Source organism: Mus caroli, unplaced genomic scaffold, assembly GCF_978045245.1.
Source record: "Mus caroli unplaced genomic scaffold, Mus_caroli_1 scaffold_3, whole genome shotgun sequence".
In the NCBI taxonomy this organism is placed as follows: domain Eukaryota; kingdom Metazoa; phylum Chordata; class Mammalia; order Rodentia; family Muridae; genus Mus; species Mus caroli.
Window position 1 is genome coordinate 147,443,953 of NW_028227258.1, and position 18,213 is coordinate 147,462,165.

Below are 18,213 nucleotides of genomic sequence, written 5' to 3' on the forward strand. Positions count from 1 at the left end.
ACACTGCAGACAGAGGTCTGGGTTATAAATATGCTATCTGATGCCAGGGGAGAAAATTTTCTAATGCACTAACAAAGTTCTGAAATTAAAACTATTTAAACTGTTAGCATCAGAAGCTGTTTACAGCCGGCTCCTGAACCTAGCAACAGTCATCTCTAGGTGGCAGGCTTGTACGTTGCCATGGCACCCGTCACACACCCCTCTGTCATGGCCCCTCTACCCATAGCTCTCTCTCTCTCTTCTTCACTTCTTCCCCCTCACAAACCCCTCAGAGGAGCCTTTGTTAAAGCCTCCCACACGAGACCTGCGCTGGTTTGGCCTTGATTTTTCCAGAATTGCGCAGTTTCATCTAACATTATGCAGAGACTCTCTTCCAGTAGCTTTCGTCTTCTGGTAGACTTCGATCACTTCCTTCTGCTTCTCAAACCACTTGAAAAGGTTAGAGAAGGACTTCTCCATGGAGTTCAGGTCTGCAGTAAGTTGGCCTCCCTATTTTAAAACCTTTTGGATTTTGTCTTCAGCCAGTTCTTTCTGTATCTCAGCCTCTTCCATTGATTTGTACCCGATCTTCTCAAAACCAACAATGATCTTCCCCATCTTCAAATAGTTCGTGTTGAAGTCATCATCCTTGCTTTGCAACTCCACTGCCTCCAGGTCTCTCTGGCTGTACTGCAGCACATCCAAAATAGGCGCAGCAGGGAGGAAACCTCTGTGCTCAAGGACACACAGCGGTGGGCAGACACAGGAACATCCAGAGCTACCGAGAAATCTAAGTCTACAAGCTTGGCTTTTATCAGATTTCCAGAGCCAGACTACTCTATCTTGTGTACTATTTGTCACTGGGACTATTGGTATTAGCCTCAAAGGACTCTCATTCATAAGGGGGTCAAATTTCAAGTACAAAACTGCTTCCTCCAGGCCAACTCCTTAACCCTGGAAGTTCCAAACTGCTCTAGATAATCCACTTCAGCGCCACTACCTAGAACTTCTGCTGGGTCTCTGAATTTTTTTTTTCTGTTTTGTTTTTGTTTGTGATTTTTCTTTTTCTTTTTTGGGGGGCAGGGAGTGGTGGTGTCCAAGACAGGTTCTAGTCCCAAATGGGAAGGCTCCAGCAGCGGCTCAATGGGAGGGATCACTAGCCTACTATCAAGCTTTTGCTTAGCTTCTCTCCAAACCCTCTTTGTTCTTCCTCTATCCCAACTCAGCTCCTTCTAGCTATGAAACCTCTACCAGATGACACTAACAATCTTTGATCCAGCTAACAAACCTCCCCCTTATCACTGTAAACTTGTCTTTGCAACCTCTCCTAATACCCCGGCCTCCTCAGCTTCCTGTTCTCACCAGACTTCCTGAGAGCCTCCTTGCTGGCTTCTCCAGACTCCCCCTCCCCTTCCTGTCATGCCAGCTGCAGGCCATTCCAGTTGTCCTACCTGCTTTCTTACTTCCCTATGATTTGTAATTCAAATAGGTTCATTTTCCTTTAGCTAATATTTTAATTTAAATGATAACAAAAGGAACAAAGGTAAGGAGAGCATCCAGGTGAAGAACTTCACCATGATAAAGAAAACTAAGATTAAAAAGAGGAGATATCTCCTAGCTTGCTTATAAACAAAGACCAAAAATATTGATCAGAATGATCTGTGCTTTTCATTTTTCAGTGATGTTTTACCACAATGCTTACTTTGAGTGTTATTCAGTTGCAGGATTAGATTGTGGTCAGATATTTCCCAATATGCACAGAAACTCAATAGCTAGAAGACTCAGGAGGTTTATTGCTTAATTGAATGTTTTGTTAAATCCTGGAGGATGAATTACAACATAGTAAGTACTCAGTCAGCATGCTTAAGTACCACATGCCCAGCCTGGTAATTCTTGACTCTTACTATCTTGATTAGGCTGCTTGTAGACATCAAAGGTAAAAGTCATTACAAACAGAATTCAGACAAACTTGAATTCTCTTTAATCCATTCAAATGCTTTTGCTCAGCTGTAATATCTCTAGGACATTGAGGGTTTTGCTTTGTGCGTTCAACACTCAGCATGATGCCTGAGTTGCTTCCCAGAGAGAGTCAGCCAGCACTGTTTGCAGCCACAAGGTAGTAGATATTACTTGGGCAGGAAAAATTTGCACTTGGGAAGAGCTTGTTTGTCTTTGTGAAGTAGCACAAAGCTAAGTGCTTTTTTTTTCTAGCTAATTTTACTTGTGATTCTATTAATTTCTATAAGAACAATATAAGTTAGATGGAAGTAAAGAAAGAGAATGGAAGCTGAACAGGAAACACCTTATTTGTGGATTTACCCATCCTGTCACATAAAATATATAACCATTTGCATTTTCTTCTTTGAATGTGTATGTGTGTGGTGGGGGTAGATGTGTGTCTATATATGTCATAGAAGCTACAGGGGGACTTTAATGCCCCTTGTTAACATTCTCTATCATGTTCTCTTCAGAAATAGTATCTTACTGAGTCTAGGGCAAGGCTGACACCAGTAAGTCCCTATGTCTGTCTTGAACCCGAGCGTTACATACACAACTATGCCTAGCTTTGACAGAGTTCTGAGGATTTGAATGCAGCTTATCGCAGCTTTGCAGCAAATGCTCTCACCTACCAAGTCATCTCCAAAGGGTTCAAACGTATTTCAATGTCAATTAAGTATTCTTTGAAAATATATAAGGACAGTGGAGGGTGATCAGAAATTTCATTCCTTGACAGAAGTACTACTACTGTCTCTTCAGTTTGTCACCTTTCAAGATGGAGCTCCCAGCCCCTCCTACCAGGATTCTTTACTGACTGTGCTCAATGGGTGCTATTCCATTTGTCTCCTAAGTGCTATTTCCCATGTTGCTCTCACTGACTTTCATTCTTTCTTATTCCTCTGGCCTGTGGCTGTAACAATCAGGAAATTCTTATCCTTTAAAAAGTAAGATTTTCATTCATTTTTTTTTCTTTATAGCACAAGCTCACGATGTTCATTTAATGAAACCTTGTAAATGTTTGCCGGTGGCTATATTTAAAGGTAAGAATAGAACGGCATTTTGATAGTGTGCATATAGCACATTAGTATGAAGTTTAATTTTAAATAAATTCCAATTTGCTTTTAGTGTTCTAATAATTAGTATAGAGTACTTTAGCACCATAGATTTTAGCTTTGGGGTGGTTTCTAATAAGTAATGAAGACTAAGACTGCTCTTTAGTGTACAAAGGGAACCTGTCATGTCTCTAAGACACTGAGATACTCAGATAAGAAGTGATTTTGCTAGATACATAGTTCCACATTTGAAGCAGTCAGTGCAACTATTTTTGCAAGTCTTCACATGACTATACTCCTTCTCAGTAGGTTTCTAATCATTCATGATTCAATTGACATGCAATTTGACGTGCAATTTTTTTCACTCAGTGGATATTCAGTAGATATTGCTTGGCAGCCAGTGCACATGTTCTCATCTCCTTCCACACAGGACCCGTCAGCCATAACACTAGCTCATTGTGTTGGACCTTAGTTGCTTTAGATTCAATCCCCACTTCCCTGTTCACTCTCCAGGAAAAGAATTGTGCTTCTGCTTGAGTAATCTCCTGGGCATTTCTGAAAGAGATTGTCTTTTCACTTCTGTCACCTGCTACTTTGCATCATCGTGTCATCTCTCTGCACACCTATAATATCCTCTGTTACAGCAAGAAAGAAAATTTGTACTTTTACTTCCATTTATTTGAGCATCAGGGATGAACTGTTTCATGTGGTTGGATAAGGAGACAAGCAGTATAAATAATACCGAGTGTCTTTTTGACTAATCATTAGGAGACAAACTCCATAATTTATATTTCTGTATGAAGTTCTCACCATTAACATATCTTCATTTATTTTATTCCAAATCCCAGGACAAAGTTCAGCATCATATATAATGGTATTTAATTATTTAGCTCCCCGAGCTTCCAATTAGAGAGCAAATCTTAAGTGGTCAGTCACTTTGTTAAGACCCGAACTTATATACAGGACTGCATGATCAAGTTCTGTCCCATTAGACATGTTGCTTCTCTGACTCATGACTACGCAGAGATAAGGTCAGATGTAATAGATTTCAGATTTGGGCTAGGAAGATAATTTAGCGTGTAAAGTTTCTGCTATACAAGCATAAGGACCTGAGTTAGGATTCTCAGCACCCATGTGAGAAATTCAGGCAAAAAGAATGTAACTCTAATGCAAGAGTGGAGATAACAACGGGAAGATCCCTACAGTCCTCTGACCAGACAGTCTAGCCAGTACATGAGCTCCAGGTTCAGTAGTGAGACAGTCTGTCTCATTACATAGAGTGGAAAGACAGCAAAGAAGACAATATTGATCTCTATCCCCTATGACAACTTGCAGGCACAGAGATGTACCTGAACATACATGGGCTTACCTACATAACACTGCACACACATATGCACACACATATGCACACACGCACACAAGTACATGAAGAAATTTCGGATTTAATCTTACATTGTAGGACACAATAAGCTTAAGACTCAATAAAGTTATTTGTTTGTTATTCTATTTGACTAGGTGAGAGATCTGGGACTAAAACCAGATATGCAACCTCTTGTTTGTCAGTTGAGGAAATACCTCAGTCCCTTAGTTCTTTGAGTAGTTGGAATGATATCATGACAGTTGAGATGATCTGTTCCTCACTTGGTTCTCAGTTCTTGGGGCTTTCATCTGTGGTGACTTTTGATCCTGATACCTCCACTGTAATCCCCTATGAATCAATCATGTTATCACACATACTTCTGATCTCAACACTGAAGAGGGTAACTCGATCTTATCCTATTTGCTCCATCCCATTTTCTCTATTCCTTAACCACTTTGGCACTTTTCTTTCCCCTGTGCAGGTTCTGAGGAGCTACTTTTGTGTAATTCTTCACGTGGGTTCTATGGCAACAGCAAGCAGCAGGAAAGCCTTTCATATTTGTCTTCATTTTGCATCTGTTTTCTTTAGAGGGGGCTGGGAATACATTTCCACTTAATTTTGCACACACACACACACACACACACACACACACACACACACACATATATATATATATATGTTCATATATATATATGTATATATAATGTTCAATCATGCAAGGAGGGTCTGTCTCAAAATTGGTGACACTCAAGTTATCTCATCCTCTTTTGGGGGTTAGCGAAAAAAGTCAAGACTAACCCAAGCATCGTACTGTCAATTTTTACATTTTTTTCTCTACATTCCCCTCAAAAAGACACCTGAAACTCTCTAGTCCTCATACTAAGCCTGAAGCTTTCTGACTTCTAGGAATAGAAAAACCTCTCAGACAGATCAGCCTTGTGAAAAGCCCCCTCTTATGTAAGTCCAAATATTTCAGGAGAACCAGACTGATTCTCCCTGTGACAAGGGTATCTCTAGAACTACCTGAAGAAGTAGAACAAAAGTAAGAGAAGCACACAGGCTACCAAGAACTGCTTAGCCACATAGAACCCCTTCCCCTCCCCCAGTTCTTCCTCTATGTAAACTAGAAGTTCAAGTCATACCCAGAATGGACTGAATGCTTGGCTTTCCTTCATGGACATCTAAGTTATAAGAGTTTCCTGTTATTTCCTGTTATTTGCTTCATCTAGGGATGGGACCAATCCAGACTGAAAAAGACTCTAAAGAGAAGAATGAATTGGGCCAAGATATTTCTGTTGGATATGCAACTCTCATTAGGGTGTGATTTAGAGGCAAAATTAATAAATAGGAAAAGAGGAAAAATAATATCTTTTCATTGTCATAATAACCATGTATATGGGTGACAATGTTTACTTAATGAAGAAGACATGGAAAGGCAGCAGAAAAAAACTTAACAATATTCTGGCCATGTTGTCTGGAATATTTATTGGATGGTAGTATGGGATCAGTCATGGTTAGTTAATAATAGTTAATAATAATTAAAAGTACTGTCAAGTAATGAGAAATAGAAATGTAGATTTAGAGATCTTTAGTCTGTGGAAAATACTTGAAGCTCTGATATTCTATGAGTTCAACTTGGGAAAGTGACAGAAATAGTAAGTACAACGTTCTGTCCTACTAAAATGAGGACTATGTAGGGGATATGTCTAGCAAAATAAGCTGACATTGAAGTCATGTTAAACAGTGGAAATCTCAGAGAAGAAGGAAGTGGCTAGTTACACACAACCCTGCTGAGAAACAAATGAAGAGAGGCAGCCATTGGAAAAGCACCATGAGATCCTTCTAGCAGATCCATCAAAGGAATCCTGAAAGAGATGTCAGGTGAGAGCAAGCCCGGAGATGATGTTACTGCGTTAGGGTTCTGTCTGCAAAGACACTGAGAAGCCTTTATTTATTCATCCTTCTTGTCTTTGATCAATACATTTCATTATAATTCTAAAACACTGGGCAGACAGCATATTTTGAAAACCTCAATCTGAAATGACCTTTTAAAGAAAACATGGTAATTGTTGGAAGTTTATATTTGAAAAGCTTAAATGAATGTCCCATTGCATTTAAATAAAGTTGGATATTAAAAATCAATATAGAATCATGATATATTACAATTTCATTGAATTGATTGATAGGTTTACCACTATATCACACAACAATGACAATAACCAAAATATAAAGATAGGTTTTATAATAAATGAGAATATAATATTACCTGGAAGAACCTGTTATTATTTATCTAGCAAATATATTTATATATAATATGTGAGTCAGATCATCTATAAATATTGGATTAATCACATATTCGACACATACCTAGACACACACTCACACACACAAATATTCACACTATCCTCCATCATTATTAATCAGTTTCTTTGAGATATAATATTTAATTTTATGGTCGATAAAATATCAACATGTTTTTACCAAGTGTCTGGTGTAGTTGTCAAGGAAAGGGTATTTGCAAATGAACAGTGTACTAATTTCAACGTTGTGGAAATAAAACTTTAAAAAAAATCAGGTGTTAGCTAAATCCTCAAACAAGAATAATTGATTGTCAAGCAGTGTTGGCACTGGAAATGATGAGGTGACAACATACTAAGGGGTCACCATGGAAGGCCCATTGTGGAGAGGATAGCTGTGGAGAGGATAGTGAGTGTGACTACTATCAGTAAGTAAAACTACGAATTAAAGGAAGCCCAAAGACAGGGCTCAGTGGGTAAGTCCTTGCTGTAAAGACTGACAACCTGAGTCTTCTAAATGGTGGGAAATGAGAACTAACTGCAACTTGTTCTCAGATGTGCATACATGTGTGAAAGCATGTGTGTACATGCATAGACAACATAAGTAAATGTATAAAATTTAAACAGGTTTGAAAAGGAGGTTTCATGTGTCTAGCAGGAGATGGTTTCTGTCACTAGCATATTATATCTGCCCACACATTTAACTGTACAAATGCAAAACCCATGATGAAGAATGAAGGGAAAAAAAGTCTTTCATTTGGGACATTATGTATACCTAGTATTCTATATAGTACTTATATTTACATTCATTTCACACTCATAATTGAAATTAATAAAAAAATGATTGAGCACTTGCTGCGTGCAAAGCACTATACTGATGTTCCCTCAAACATATTGATACAGGATTCAAAAAATGCCTCAAATGATTTAATTCTTATTTTAGAATGAATGGATCGATCAAGTGCTATTGCTGTCACCCAACAGATGTGGACACATCCAAATGTCGCATTCCTACCAGCTCGTGACCCCCATCTTCATCGAAGTCCTCCTCTACCCCATCAGTCATCTCTCCTCCATCAGCTTCTTGCCCTCCTTCAGCAGGCTCCTCTGTGGAGTGGTCTGCATTCTCTGACACACATTCGTCTTGGATCAGCTCTATACTCTCCTCCAATTGCTTCTTCTGAGCTTCTAGGAGGGGAGAAAGCAGAGGACCACTACCTTGGCTTGCTAGTAAGTCACTTGTAAAAACCGAAAAACAAAAAACAGGGAACTTTTAAAAGGGGTGAGCTGTGAACAGCATGTAAAAGATAGGGATATTTTCAGTAATTTATTCAGTCCTTGAATTACGCGCATACATCTGTGTGTGGTCACATGTAAGCAAATTTATTTAAAACTGAAATTGGAAAAAATGAGGGTCTCTAGATGGTAGGATTTATAAATAAATATTTACATTAACAAACTGATCTTCCTAAGTACTTCACTTTATATGAGACTCAAAGGATAGTCTCTGATTGAAAAGCTCTTATGTCAGACTGTCAGGATTTACTGCTTGGAATGTAGTGCTTTAGAAGGAAGAAATGATTGACCTGCCATGTGCCTATTCTCTCTCTCTCTCTCTCTCTCTCTCTCTCTCTCTCTCTCTCTCTCTCTCTCTCTCTCTCTCTCTCTCTCTCTCTCTCTCCCTCTCCCTCTCCCTCTCCCTCTCCCTCTCCCTCTCCCTCTCCCTCTCCCTCTCCCTCTCCCTCTCCCTCTCTCTCTCTCTCTCTCTCTCTCTCTCTCAAATATAAGATAAATGTTTCCTAAGCTTTTAAAGTTTGACACAGAAAATAGAAATGCTAGTATAGTGGTTTGCAAATAGTAAGTGCTCAACAAACGAAGCTACATGCCACAGTAACAGAACTCACTCCAGTTTTCCAGGATTGGTACACCACAATCCTGGAATGCAGAAGTTCATACATGGAATTAATGCTGACAACCTCGTAGGTATTTATCTATGGGCTTTTCTTCTCCTGTGAAGCTTCAAAGAAGCACTGGACACACAGATCATATCTTGTTTCTCTTTCTGCAACTTCCCCCTTGTGATAACAACTCTTAAAAGTTATGCTGTTTTCATCAATTTTGCTTACTGTTATTTTATGAAAGTGTCATTCTACTAGTTGGCTTGAGCTTTCAACAGGCTTCATGTTGGGCTTGCTTACTCATCTTTCATGACAGTAAATATACCTTAGAGAGTAAACATCAAGGACACCATTTCCTATTTTTTTCATAAGGTGTGTTAAGAGGAAACTAACCAATGATCTATAAATTTTGATTAAATACAATAAGCATTTAAAAAAGTTTATTATATAAATATATGGGTAACTTTTCCTACACTTTGCTGAATATCATCACAGTAATTTCTTCTATAAATAATTTTTCTATAAGTAATTTCTTCTATTAATAAATTCTTTCATTTTAATTCTACAAATAAGAAATATGATTAAAAATAGGCAGATAGGTAAGGCGTGACCTGCCTGCTTCCAGATGTCAGTGTTCCAATGGTATTTAGGTTACTTAGTAGCGCTGTAAATATCAAGTTTTATTCTAAGTATTGCCATATGATTATATCACATAAATACATAAATTTTGCCCTGAATATAAACAATGTGTAATGTGGAAAATATTTTATAGACTGCCAAAAATGGCATAAATGTATATAATTGCATCAAAAGGAGATATTACATTCTCATTTTATGTGTATATATATATATATATTATATATATTGGTGGTTAAAAATCTTGCATATATCAGGCCTTGTTTCAATAAAATTATAATTATAGTACATAGTTATAGTAGGCATCTTAAAATGGCCTACTTCTTTCCTAATATATCCACAGAATCTATGTATAATATTTTCCATGTATTTATTAGCCTTAAAGATAGCATTACAGCATGTAGTCAGTGTGGGCTTTGAGCCCAAGAGGGGCTTTATCTCCTCATGTATGTATGGCATGCTGATAAAGCTGTGGGACTGTAGACTTTTTCTTTTTCTCTGAAGGTTATGGGATTTAACCATGGAACATCCTCTGAGGCTTATAAAGTAGTTACTATATTGCTAATCAAAAGTATCTTGTTTTCTTTTTCTAAATCTAGGTAATTCTTACCCACATTAAATTGGATCTTCTGTTCTCTTACCGATGTCTCAGTGTTTGAACTCTGTAGGAAATATGACCACATTCCTCTCAAACTGTTTGCCAGACCCATAGTAGCAATAAAGAGATGTTCATTGCAAACTGAGATTTATTTTCAGGTAATTGATTGATATGACCTTTTATTATTTTATATGCCATACAAGTACAAGTGATGATATAAGTTATTGGGATATAAGACATAGGGTGCATATTTTTGCTTGTTACTATTCCTATGAATTGTAGTTTCCTTTTCTAAAAGGTAAGCTAAAATGTAACATTGAATTCTTAAAATAGCATTTTTTTTTGAATGACAAAAATATGTGACTGTGCCTTTTAACTCCTGGGACCACAAAAACACATGAGCATGAAAGCTCAAAACAATTCTAAAGTGAAACCTTTATTGATTATTTGATTACTATACAAATTGCCCTTGTCAAAAATCTCTAGTTATCACTTTTTTTTTTTTTTTTTTTGGTTTTTCGAGACAGGGTTTCTCTGTATAGCCCTGGCTGTCCTGGAACTCACTTTGTAGACCAGGCTGGCCTCGAACTCAGAAATCCACCTGCCTCTGCCTCCCGAGTGCTAGGATTAAAGGCATGCGCCACCACGCCCAGCATTAGTTATCACTTTTAAGAACATATTGAAGAGATAATGTTGTGCCTTGGCTTTCTCATGGCCTTCCTATTTCTGTTTAAACAAACATATATTAAGTTGTTCGCTGTCTCTTATATATACTATATTATATATATATATTTTTCCCATGGAGAGTATACTTCAAAGACAACAGTTTATTAATACAGTTCAAGGTTGGAAAGACAAACCTATAAGCTATCCTCATCCATTCATTCATTAACTTGAAAGCTTAAATGTTTAGGAGATAAAATATGAAAAATATAAAACCCTTAATTATGATGGTAATCAATTCATGGGAGTTTAACAGAAATGAGGCCAGTCTGCATTTTTGTAAGGTAAGGTGAGCACAGGTCATTGGCTCAGTGGGAAGTGTCACATATACAGAACAATTATAGGATCCATGAATAAATCACACATGAAAGTACAGTTGTTCATTAAGCTGCTGTTTTGCACCTAGATGATCAATTTTGCTCTCTCAAAAAATCTTGTTGAAGTCGAAGTAAAGGAACTAGTTCTTTAACTTTGAATATTTAACTTATTTCTTTTAGGAATGAATAGCAGTGTTTGGTTAATCTAAGTTTTGTAACATTTGCTTTATCTCCATAATTCTTTTTGTGTGAACATATAGGAAGAGGCATATGTATGCATTGTGTGTGTGCATTCATATTTATCAGTAGAGATTCTATGTGGTAGAAGTAATTGTATCTATCTTTTCTTTCCTCTTTTTCTTTCAGTTTTCTAGCTTACAGTCTTACATGGAAACATTTTCTGAATATATTCATGAATTTTATGGAATAAATTAATAAAAACCTCTGTCTCCATTTCAATTCTTCCTACAAAAGTAAAATGGCAGTTGCATTTGGCACCATAGTAGCAAATTAGAAGTTCTGAAGAATCAAACTGAAGGTTGCTGCTACATCCTGTCCCAAAGCCAATCACTAGGAATCAGGTGGACTATGGAGCCTGAAGTACCCTTAGAAAACTTTTCATGTATGTATTGACAGTTCTGCAAAAGAAAAAGAATAACCCTCTCTGTTGGGTTATTTATGTTAAAGTGATGGATTACTTCTTGACCATAGAAATGAGTTAGTATTACAATTTTGTTTAGACGTATGGACAAGGACTGCAAAAGCTAACCGTTAATGTTAAATATAAAATCCAGTGATATCTAAATTATAAGATTATTACAGAAAGAAAATATTTATAGTGACCACAAGTTAGTGCTACAGTGAGTTCTAAAGTGCTGAGCATGCAATCGCCTTAAGCATTAGTCCTTGGAACATGCTTCGGTAAAATAGTATTGCTCATTTTATACAAAGGGAAACTGAGGCATAAATAAAACATGTAAGAGTAAGAATCCAGAGGAAGACTTTTGCCTCAACAGCCTCTGCTCTCTCCTAATGAGTCATAGGATGCGGAGGCATTTATCAGACATGTAGGGAAAGGATAGTTTGAATTGCTTCAAATAGAAAATAATCTCCAAGTTCAAGAATGAAGAAATATGTTCAGTTAGGGAGCATATTTTAGTCAAACAATGATTATCAAAGGAAAAATGCCAATGATTGGTATTTCTTTTTTTTTTTTTTTTTTTGGTTTTCGAGACAGGGTTTCTCTGTATAGCCCTGGCTGTCCTGGAACTCACTTTGTAGACCAGGCTGGCCTTGAACTCAGAAATCCGCCTGCCTCTGCCTCCCAAGTGCTGGGATTAAAGGCGTGCGCCACCACCGCCCAGCTGATTGGTATTTCTAATCAGGAGGAAAAATTAGGACTTCAAATGACATGAAAAGAAGTCACTTGATGTTAAATTTCTGTCCTCATATTAAAATTTTTTTCAGCATGCCTAATTTTATTTCAAAAGCTATATATGATCCAGGAAACAAGTTACAATTGTTGGGATTTGTCATCAAAGCATTTTTATTAAATTGTATTTTCTTCACAGTTATTATCAATATGACTGAAAATTGATTGAGGTGGGAATTAAGCTTTTTACATGCTGACTTAATTGTTAGATAATTACCAGCTGAACTGTACTTAGACAAAAGAAAAGATTGTTAATACAAAAACACTCCCATTTTTTTTAATTGCAAGACAGTATTCTGCAATCAATCTTTTGCGTGCTAAGTTGAAGTTTATTTTTTAAATACTCTATTTTAAATAGTTATGAGTTTTAATTCAATGATTTAAAAATGCTGCTGCTAAATATTCAATTAATTATGGATGCTATTAGTAGCAAACATAAACTTTAGGAAAGTTACATATGAGAAATATATTTTAACTAAAATTTCAGTTACATAAATGAATTTTTAGAGAATAACCCCAAGTTGTTCACAAAGAATCACTAAAACTTTAATGTGACTCGTTTGAAAATTAACAGAATGTTATGCTTACTTAACATTATAATGTTGAAGGAGGTATTGTTTCTCTCATTTGGTAAATTTTATGAGGAATTTTCCAAATGTCTCACAACCAGACAGATTCAATCTCTATGGGGTATACACCTAACTTTGTCTCACTCTTGTCTGTGGTCTTCTGTTTCAATATTGTGAATTCACTTGGCACATGAAAGATGAGCCAAAGAGGAAAGAACCCAGGAAGTGATGTTTCTTAAAGAGTGAATTGTGGTGATGGTTGCACCACTCAGTAAAACTGTCACATCACTGGATGATAGCCTTGGAGGGAAGCATATGTGAAATGCACTTCAACAAGGCACTAAGGCACTGTGAACACGGGAGACAGGATCAACACTGGGCATTGGCAGTGGTCTTGGGGAAATCAGAGCTGTGAGGTGGGGGAAGCTAACAAAGGTCAGATTAGGAAACAGCAGCTATTGGAATAATAGAAGCTAATGCTCAAGTTTGTGAATGGAACGGACAAGAGTTACAGAGTGGTAATGGGACAGAGATAGGACACAGAAGAAAATGAGATCTAAACTGAAGCAAAGACATAATAGTTCTCACCAAAAAAGTATTTGTGTTCCTCTGTGTTTACCAAACTTCTTGCTGACCCCAGGCACAGACTCCCTCTCAGAACCTTCACTTTGAAAATGTTTGCTTCTTCTTCTTCCCTTGTCTGTTTGAGATATGTGTATTGTCCACTGATGAATGTTCTCGATATCTAGGTCCCGACCCTCCAACAGGTCATCATTGTATGGATGGATAGACTCCATTTCTCAGTACATTTGGAGAGAAGAGCTCTACTTTTCTAAAGACAACTATCAACTACAATTAGCTTAACCACATTGGCCAGGATCTGGCAACACCTTCCAGAACATCTCAAGCAGTTTGTGTAACATTCGTACATTTTCCACCCTGATCCTTAATCAGTTGAGTTCTGTGCCCAGCTCAGATTGAAATAGTCTTGAAAGGAGTCTTCCTAATGCCTTGTGGTCAGTGTATAGGTGCTTTTACTGTATATCTGAGGTTAATGTAGAAGATTCATGGCAGCTTTCCTTAAAGTGAGTTTCTTTATGGACATGCAGGGTTTGCAGTCCGATAATAATTACTGTTGTGAAGTGTCGTTCCTGTTTGCCCACTATTTCCAGTTTTTAAAGGCTTTTGCTCCCCTAACTGATTATTTCAAATGTGGCACCTTCTGCTTCTAATTACACTTCCTTTTAATCCTTCATGAATTACCTGTTGACACAATTCTCAATGTCTCATAGACATTTATTGGTTAAATAATTTCTACTCACTCTCCATCTTTCTAGGAAGTAGCATTGCAAGCTACATTTGGTCAGTTTAGTTTTCAATTTTTACTTTAAACTTCTAAATGTTTTGCACACCTAAGCTGCGAGTATACACTAAATACTATCTTCCTAAACTTACTTTAAAAAGACTATTTTTTTTACTTATAATTTATTTATAATTAAAAATGCCTTATGCTTTCAGTAAGCTAGTTTCAAGGGACCACTCTAAGGACTTATACAAATGTATTCCTTTCCCACACAGATGTGCAAATTTATCTCTACCATGTGTTATTTTCTCAACTTTTTTGACTTTGTCTCCTCTTTTGAGATTTGATGTGATCAGTCTGGCTGATTTCTGTGGCTTGTGTTCTTGGTCTGGCTCATGCGTCTGATCTGGCTTGTGTTTCTGCAAAGCTCATGACCAGCTTATCTCTTAGGATCTCCTCTACAACCATCTCAACGATTCCTTTTGCCCAGTTCATCACCAGGTTCCTGCTTGGGGAAAGCTGTACTTTCCCCTTTTCTCTCTTCTGTCTTTGTGCTGAAGTGCATTTTCCCAGTACTGCATGGGGAAACATTATAGCAAGGCAAATATGCACATACAAGCTGACAGAGGTACCTACCTTGCTTTCCTGTGCAAGATACTGAAATCCAGCTTCAGAATAAATAGGCATGGCAAGAGAAAAGGAGGAAAGGAAGAAAGGAAGGAAGGAAGGAAGGAAGGAAGGAAGGAAGGAAAAAGGAAAGAAAAAGAAAGAAAGAAAGAAAGAAAAGAAAGGAAAAAAGAAAAGAAAAAGAAAAAGAAAAGAAAAAGAAAAAGCTAAAACCTAAAACACCTACCCAATCAGAATCTTACAACCATCTCTAAGAGATCTTTTTACCGTATCCATTCCTATACTTAATTTTTTTGCTCCTGAGGACACTTAGTTCCTCTTGCTTCAGGTGGAGCCTTAATGACTTCTTTTGTGCTGGGCATTTGTAACTTGCTGAATGTTCCTATACTTCATTAAAGGTTCATATTATATCAGATTTCAATGTGTATTGTAACATTGTAACATGTAATTTGGAGCTAAGTCTTTTGGTATCTTGCATATCTGGAATACCTTTTATTCATCTTTATTCTTAGTAGATTGGATATTAGAAATAAGTATTAAGTTGTAAGGTCTTTCACCAATACATACAGGATATATCTCTTGTCTCTGTTTCTATGTCTATCTCTGTCTCTCCATGTATCTCTGACTTTGTTTCTGACTCTCTGTCTCTCTCTGTCTCTCTCTGTCTCTTCACTCTGTCTATGACTCTCTCTCTCTTGCTCTCTTACTCTCTCTCTCTTTCTCTCTCTCTCTCTCTGCGTGTTCTTTCAGTTTTCAGGGTAGCTGGTGAGCGGTCATATGCTCTGGCTTTTTCTCCCTTTCCTCTGTCCTTTCCTCATTGTTTCAAGATACTTTCTGTTGCAGGTTCTAGAACTGAGAGGGACTAGACAGGCTGACTCCATGGCAGGCTTGAAATTTGCAGCTAAAGAGACTAGGCCTAACTTTGTGTTGCCAAGCACTACACAAGTCAAGGCATGTCAGTTAAAAAAAATCCAGGCTTCAGGCAGCTAGTCAAAAACTAGAAACTGCCCAGCCACCTAGCCTAAAGCAAGGACAATGTGTCAGCAAGTTTCCAGACCTCCCCAGTAACAAGTTCTGCCCCCATGCCCAGGTAGTGGAATGCCTCTAGAGATGGAGTAAGAGAGAGGCCATCTACCCCAGAATCCCCTAGTGTGCTTTAAATCTATTCTGTACGCTCATTTGGTTGTCTCTCTGCTTGGTAATGGGGAGACCCCAGCATGCTGGATTTCTGCAGAATAAAACACTCTTTATGTTTACATACTATTTGAGTCTGAGGTAACACTCCTGAGGGAGTCATGGACCTTTACAGTATAACACAATAGCATGGTTTTATTTGCATGTATTTTCCTGTATTTCTTTAAGTACTCCATAGATGTTCAATCTGGTTAACCATGTCCTGCAGTTTCACTTTCTTCTTAAAATATAAGAATAGTTTTTGAATGGTCTTTCCTCTTCTTTTGTTCAGAACCCTCTTCTATTTATTCTATATTTTTATGTTCTTTTCATTTTCATGCCCAACTCTAATACAGAGTTTCTCCCTAGTTTCTTCTTCTTGCTCTCCAATTTATTTATTTATGCTAGCTTATATTAATTTCTATAAACTTTTATGTACCCTTTTGAATGCTGAGTTTAGTAGTTTTGTTGTTATTTTATCAATACAGTACTACTATCTCTCTGAGGATATGAATCAGTTTTTCTTGTTATTTTGTTTTAAAGTTTTTGATCTGTGCAATTTGTTTTTAATGAGTACTTTGGTCTTTTCTTTTGGTGTTTGCTTTTCAAATTCTATTCTACCTGGCAATTGTTTTGGATAGTATTAGAGAGCTATTAACATAATCATAGCTGCTATGGACGCACAGAGGGGCTTTGTTTCTGCAGGGCTGTCTACCTGACTTCAGACAAGGTGCCATGGCAGTGTTTCTTCTTGAGTGTCTCTGGTTCCCAAATGAATCTCCTAGGATCCTATGCATGTCTAATAAAAATGTGTAACCTTTCATTTTTCTTATTTTCTCAAGTTTGCTTATTATATATCCAGTCTGATACCTGATTATTTTAGCTCTTCTCTAGAAATTTGTAGTCCTCTGTCAAATTATATCCAAGACAACTGAGAATGAGAAATTTGAAATTTTTTCTTTTTCCCCAGATCTTCATGCATTCATATCTATTTCTGGGATACTTAACTTAGAGCCATGATTATGGAAATTCTGATATTAAAACTGGAGTTGGACTATTAGACGGTAGTAAGTTATACATAAACCTCCTCTGTAATCTGATTTGTGAAATTTTATTCTATTTTCATTATGGCAGTGGAACTTCACTTCAAAGCATTATCGTTACTATCAAGCAGTAAAAGAAAGAAGCCAAGTTCAAACCACTGAATCTAACTGGAAGTATCACCAGCCTGCAAACTGCCAGTGAGAACAGAATAGGAATCAGTGGTCACAGCAGAGGCTGGAGAATGAAGATCTGCTCAGAATCCTTGCTTTGCATTCTACAAACTTTTTGACTAGCTGTAGATGAGCAGAGATGAGAGACATTAATAGTCCAGGATACATAATAAACTTACAAGACAATCAAATAAGTGACTTGTTGATATTACTCTAGGAAGAGAATTTAGAGGTGATTTAATCAAGACTTTAATTCAGTTTAGATGAACTCATATATTAACCACGTGTTCAAATGCTTTAGAAATGTAGGAGTATTAGAAATCGTAAATATTTAGTTGACTGTTATATATACATGGAGTTAGATAACATGGAAAGAATGGCTAACTCAGGTAAAGCTGAATCCATCTGGACTCCTGTAGAGCAGCCTACCAAAGGGTGGTTACGGGAAAATGTACTAGTCACCAAGCAGATAAAAACAACTGTGTGAGTTGCAGCAACGATGGTATTAACTGTAAAGTTTTTCTAGGTCTAGAGGTTTTAACCTTGAATACCAGAGTTGAAAATTTCCATTATCCCCTAAGAAGTCCTGTACATTAACTTGACATTAACTTACAATATGACCATTTTTGAACATTGCGTGTCTATAATTTTTTGCTGTATGAAAACATAGGGGAAGGATACATTTACCCACTAAGACAAAAGTTTATGATCCTTCAGTCTAACTCTCAGCTTAACACTGTAACCACCCAGGCAAAGCTACTGCTCAAGCATTAGGCATGCTTTTCAGAATAAATCTAGATGGAATAATTTCCACGGTATTTTTGCATCAGTCTGTGATTAATTTTAATGTGAATGATTTCTGCCCATTGTGTGCTGCATGATCTTTCATTTCTTATTATAGTTACCCTTCCTGGTTATATGATATCATGATGTAAGACAGCCATATAGCCATATAAATTGTGTGTGTGTGTGTGTGTGTGTGTGTGTGTGCATAGAATAATTTACATTTTGTTCCTTCTAAAGAATCATCTAAGAAT

The 18,213-nt window shown here is 37.1% G+C and overlaps 1 protein-coding gene and 1 pseudogene across 6 annotated transcripts in view; both read right to left on the reverse strand.

Moving 5' to 3' along the window:
• Positions 1-18,213, reverse strand: part of Ralyl (RALY RNA binding protein like) — a 688,169-nt gene that overhangs the window by 30,855 nt on the left and 639,101 nt on the right. For 5 of the 6 annotated variants that reach the window (XM_085836023.1, XM_021157480.3, XM_021157482.3 and 2 more), the window contains one exon: positions 7,702-7,874. The exons of the other annotated variant lie outside the window; for it this stretch is intronic. In XM_085836023.1, the coding sequence (XP_085692149.1) occupies positions 7,702-7,874 (173 nt within the window). The remainder of the gene's footprint in view (positions 1-7,701; positions 7,875-18,213) is intronic. 6 annotated transcript variants of the gene reach the window in all.
• Positions 326-1,416, reverse strand: LOC147005678 (transforming acidic coiled-coil-containing protein 3 pseudogene; annotated as a pseudogene).